The 5,141-nt window shown below is 38.5% G+C and overlaps 1 protein-coding gene across 1 annotated transcript in view; it reads left to right on the top strand.

Moving 5' to 3' along the window:
* Nucleotides 1-5,141, top strand: part of TMEM192 (transmembrane protein 192) — a 14,501-nt gene that overhangs the window by 7,811 nt on the left and 1,549 nt on the right. The window contains exon 5 of the mRNA XM_010165558.1: nt 3,882-3,984. Within this exon, the coding sequence (XP_010163860.1) occupies nt 3,882-3,984 (103 nt within the window). The remainder of the gene's footprint in view (nt 1-3,881; nt 3,985-5,141) is intronic.

Below are 5,141 nucleotides of genomic sequence, written 5' to 3'. Positions count from 1 at the left end.
CCCTGGTCCCACCTGAAAAGCTTCAGTTCCTCTTTATCACTATAATAGAAGATTCACTCTGACGAATGTTTGAAAAATAAAATTATGGCTTTTGGCATCTATGTTAATACTGAAGTAAGATGCTGCTTCATAAAACCGAGGCATTGCCTAGTACTGCCACTGTTGGCCTGTAAGGTTATCTGCTTTTACATTTAGTGTAACTTATCAAGACTTGATAAACCTCTGCAATAGTGTAATTGAAAGAAGTATCTAAAATGTTGATTAATAAATGCTTGAACCAAATGGTTTTCTGTAATCTCATTTTAAAAACTATTTGGGTTTATGGCTTGCATTAACTCAAATGAAAATAACTGGGTTAAAAGAAAAACCTGAAAAGGTCCAAGACACTAAAAAATGTAATTATTTTTGTCTGAAGAAAACTAGAGATGTTTACTGTGAAGTCCATGTCTGTTAAATGATATGTAGTTCCTGCTCTTGAGCTAGTTTATAATCCTGCTTCTGACATGCTGCTTTCTGATAATTTACAGCTACAAACAAGGAGATGGCACCTTAGCTAAGTAGCTTCAGTAGCACTGGCTTCTTGGGGGAAGGGAACAAAAACAATGGGGAAAACTTAGTTTGAGTTCTAATCAAACAGGAGGAAGGAGAGTGGAAATACCTCCTTCAGGAATGCATGAAGCTTAAAACTTAAAACCACTTCTATGGTGGTCAGTATTTGTGTTAATCTGACATCTTTTGTGGTTTCATGATTGGTAATTAACCTAGGATTTCTTTTAGAGAAGAAAACTGGCATGTTCTTGGTAATGTAATGGCACACAGAGAAATACTGTCAAATAGCTTGGTCATCTAGGAAATAAAATCTATTCTTGACTCCTGCAACAACACTGAAATCAAACAGCAACAAGATATAACGTCCCAGCTCTAAAATACATTCTCCTCTTAAAACTGTGCAGAGGCTTGAATGCTGGAGGCTTGTCAGGCTTTCCTCTAAATGGAACAGCATGGCTGAAGCCAACTAACTTTCCTCTGGAGGAATAAAGGCAATGATGAGGGAACACAAGCATGGCAGTCCTAGAGAACTATTCCAAGAATGCTGGAGATCATCCCTTCTTTGCATATGCACACTTACTTTCCTGGGAAACTCAGGAAATAAGAGATAAATTGCAAAACTTTAATAGAACGTTAGGAATTCCAGTGAAACTTATTTCTTACCCTGAGGCATCTTGGAACTTAAAAAGCTACATTGTGTGTCTGTTACCCTGGCAGAAAAAGATAAGTAACTGCAAGGAAGTTGACCTTCGTAGTATTAAGGTCTAAGCCTGACCTTCCATGAGAGCTCTCAAACTATCTTTTTGCCTATTTGTCACTGAAGGGGTCTTGTTTCCTAGCTTGTACTCTGCTGGTTCCTGTGCCCATCAAATCCATTAACCAACTTATACTAGGACGTTGTGGGGTGCAGTGTTTTGCTTTCCAGCAGAAGGAGGCTTGAAGAAGGGTTCAGTGAGTCCTGGGACCAAGTGAAGTAGGCATTGCATTGAGCTGCACTGCCAGGAAGGAGTAAGGCAATCTCTTTTGGCAATAGCTACCTTATTTCCTCAGCAGCTCCAAAACAACAGTCTAAGCTTCATTCTCTAAAGCTTGGTGTGCAAAACTAGGGTTAATAACACTTGCCTCAAGATGGGGAAGACCTCAAATCACCCTACGTTGCCTTTTCAAGTGGGCAGCCAGTCTAGGGTGATTGTTTTCTTGTTTTCAGTCCCAAACATGTAAAGTTAAGCTAAGAGACTGCCTGCATGTCTGTCTCTTTTGTGTAGTGGTGTTTTTTTAACATTGTAAGCATCAAACTAAAGCTCTACCAAAGCAAAACAAATGTATTTGGACAGACTCGAAAATAGCCTGAGGATCTGTAGTAATAGTGACACTCAGATCTTTTTTTTTTTTTTCTTCTCTCAAACATGAGTAGGGTATGTGACTAGAAGCATGAAGCTTCTTTAGTAGGATAATTTTAAGGGCAGTCCTCTGCTCAGGGTTAGAGTGTCCCTCTCCAAGGCAAGCACTTAGCAGATACCACTTACTGTTAAGATAGTATCAGCTAAAGTAGCTGAGCAACAATGGGGAGATTAAGGTCACTTTACACTTGCAGTTCATGATCAACCTCTTCCTTGTGCAAGTGCTTACTCCTAAATTTTGGAGGGAAGGTAGCACCAGTTCATATATTGTTTCTCCACTGTGGAAAAATTATTTCTTAACTACTAGAATGAGGTATAAATGCTTGTCTGTAGAAGGCTTGTGTACCTGACTTATTTTCATTTAAATATGCCTCAGAAATGAAACTGTTGGCATGGAATACCTGATTGTAATTCTAGATATTTTTTCTTGCTTGTTGGAGCTATTTTATGAATTGTATGATGCCCAATGTCGTGTGAAGTGCAACTGCCTTTCTTAAAAATTGCTATTCAGCAGTATATGTATATATAGCTGGAGGATCCAGAGACAGGGATTCAGAAATCTGTATACAAAGAATTACCACGATTGACTGATAACAGACTTGAAAAATTTATATATGTTGAGTGAGGTAAATGTGCATGGAATGAAGTACCATATAGGCAGCTCTAAATGTCAGCTTACTGTTGTAAGTTTGTTATTGATAGGATAGGGAGTTGAGCTTTCAAAGTTTTACTAAATATATGTGTTTAGTGACTTTCTTACATACTTCTAATATCACTTGAATAAAAGACTAACATTCCCACAAACAACACATGTTGGGAATTCCACATCCATTCCTTTGTGGCTTTATTTGTAGAGGAATACAGTCGCAGAAATAACTAACCTTTGAGCCCAACTTGTAGTTAACCTCTGGAGGGTCTTAGCATTGTTTTAGCAGGGTGGCCTGTAATAAACCCTGTCATATTACTGACTTTTAAGGACAGTCTTTCTCTGATGCAGTAGTGTAGGTTTCTCACAGAGCTGGGCTGTAATGTTTTTAGTGGCATTAAATGTATTGCTTCACAAGCAGCCCTAATTGCAGAATCCAGAATGCATACTCTGGATCTCTCAGTACATTTCCTTAATCAGTATCTGATACTGAACAGCTTTGAGTATTTTCAGCTTCTTTCTAGAAATAATGCAGAGGATGCCTACAGCTTCTCCTACCCATCCCCACTGTATATATGTTTAAGTTTAAATCTTAAACTTTATTTACAGGTGCCTAGGAATTACTTTGGGTTTGGACAGCCAACACTGCAAGGTTTGCAATGTGAAGCCAATCACAAAGCCAGTCTGGTTTGAATACTTACTGGCTTTCTGTAGCAAGTCTGCCCTAGTTTTAGAGCAGGCAGACAAGCTGCTGCTTCATTGCAGGTAGTCTAGTTAAAACAGTATTTATCAAAGAGCTTAAATTAGAAGTTCTGACCTAGATACATGTATCAAAACTTTTTACAACTTTTTTTTGACATGTTGCTTAATTTATGGCCTCAGTTTGGAGACTAAATCTCAGTACTCTCTCAAAGGCAACTTAAGGTTTCACCTTTCTTTAGGTAGCAAACTAAACTTTGCAGGTGTTAAGCAGTATGTTCAAGCTTCCCCATTCAGGTCTTTACTTCACTGTGATCTCTTATGCAGCAGGGCTGAAGGAGTGGGGGGGGAGGAACATGCTAACTTATAATCAAAGACATTCCAGAAATGAGCAAAGACACATTCTGCTTTTTCTTTCCTTCCTCTCTGCTCCCCAGATTCCCTTATTACCTTTCCATCTCCTATCCTAAGGCAATCTTATAATCATCTGTTACAGATTTTGTTTTTAACTCGGAGCCTGGTGATAAAGCTTTCCTTTTTTTTTTTTTTTTGGTTGCTTCCAACTAAATTACAAAATTCTGTTGCAGTAAAAATAAGCAACTTCAATCGTGCGAAGCCAAGACCGGACATAATTGAAGAAGAAAAGATGTATGCCTACCCTAGTCACATTACCTCAGAAATTGGATTTAGGTAAGATTTTTCAGTATTAATCTTGTGCTGTGTTCAGCCGTGGCGTATAGGTAACACTGACTAATGTAACTGCATTGCTTTCTGTAGACTTTCATATCATCTTAAATTTGTCATATGCTCAAGGCTGCTATTTTACACACATAGATGAGAAGTATCACCATCTTGTACTTTCTGTGTAGTAATGGCAATTTGTTATGATGCAGAAATCCTCAAGCATGAGGACAGAAATTATTTGACCATTTATGGGTGGTTGCACGAGTCCTTAATGTGCTATAAATAACTGTGCTTAATCTGTGTTAGTTGACTTTATATGGGAGTTTGAGGAGTAATACCAGTGTCTTACACTGTTACTTAAAGTGTACCTACAGAAGCCTAGCTTCTTCTACCAGTTTCAGGCAAGGAAATACATTGTGGGCAGTTGACAGATGAAGAAGAAAACTCTGCAGCTTTGTTCTATGCCAGCAGTTGGATGTGAGATTCTAGCAAGCAATTTAGAATATATTTCTAGTTTGGGAAGGAATTTTAAAGGTGGGTTGGGCACTTAAGAGGTAAGGAAGCTCTTGGTGAGACAGAGAAGCAATGCAATGTTGACCTCACAAGCACTGAGCCTTACTGCTTGTTTGTCCTTTCTGTATCTTCTGACTGCTTGAACATCTTCCAGTTGCTGAAATTAGTCTGGCAGGACTTAAAAAATTCCAATCATCAAAACTAACGTGGAATTCCATATAGGTATTTACTTAGAAACTTTCTAATACAGTATGACTTGCTTCTGTCTGTACACCTCAGTAAAAGGTTGAAGTGCAGAGATGACTAATACTTCGGCATTTCCCCTGGTGTCACAAATGCATCATGCACATACATTTATGGAACTTGGAAGTAGATATCCAGGATACAGGAAGGATTTAGAGTTGTCTTGAGTTTTGATACAATGTCCAACTTCCATCTTGATATAAACACCATGGTGAATGCATGGTAGACCTCATTCCTTTCTCATTCAGCTTCTCCCCTGAGAAATTCTCAAATGCCCAGAGAATGAGTTTGCAACAATGACCAGCTGAGGAAAAGACTCCGATTATTTTTGATTAAAGATTGCAAACTTCCTGCGAGAACTGATTGCAAACCAGTTATTTTCATTCAGCTCTATACAACCCTGACTC

Source organism: Antrostomus carolinensis, unplaced genomic scaffold, assembly GCF_000700745.2.
Source record: "Antrostomus carolinensis isolate BGI_N321 unplaced genomic scaffold, ASM70074v2 scaffold26040, whole genome shotgun sequence".
In the NCBI taxonomy this organism is placed as follows: Eukaryota; Metazoa; Chordata; class Aves; order Caprimulgiformes; family Caprimulgidae; genus Antrostomus; species Antrostomus carolinensis.
Note: the sequence above shows the minus strand (reverse complement) of the source record. Positions and strands in the feature narration are given on the sequence as shown.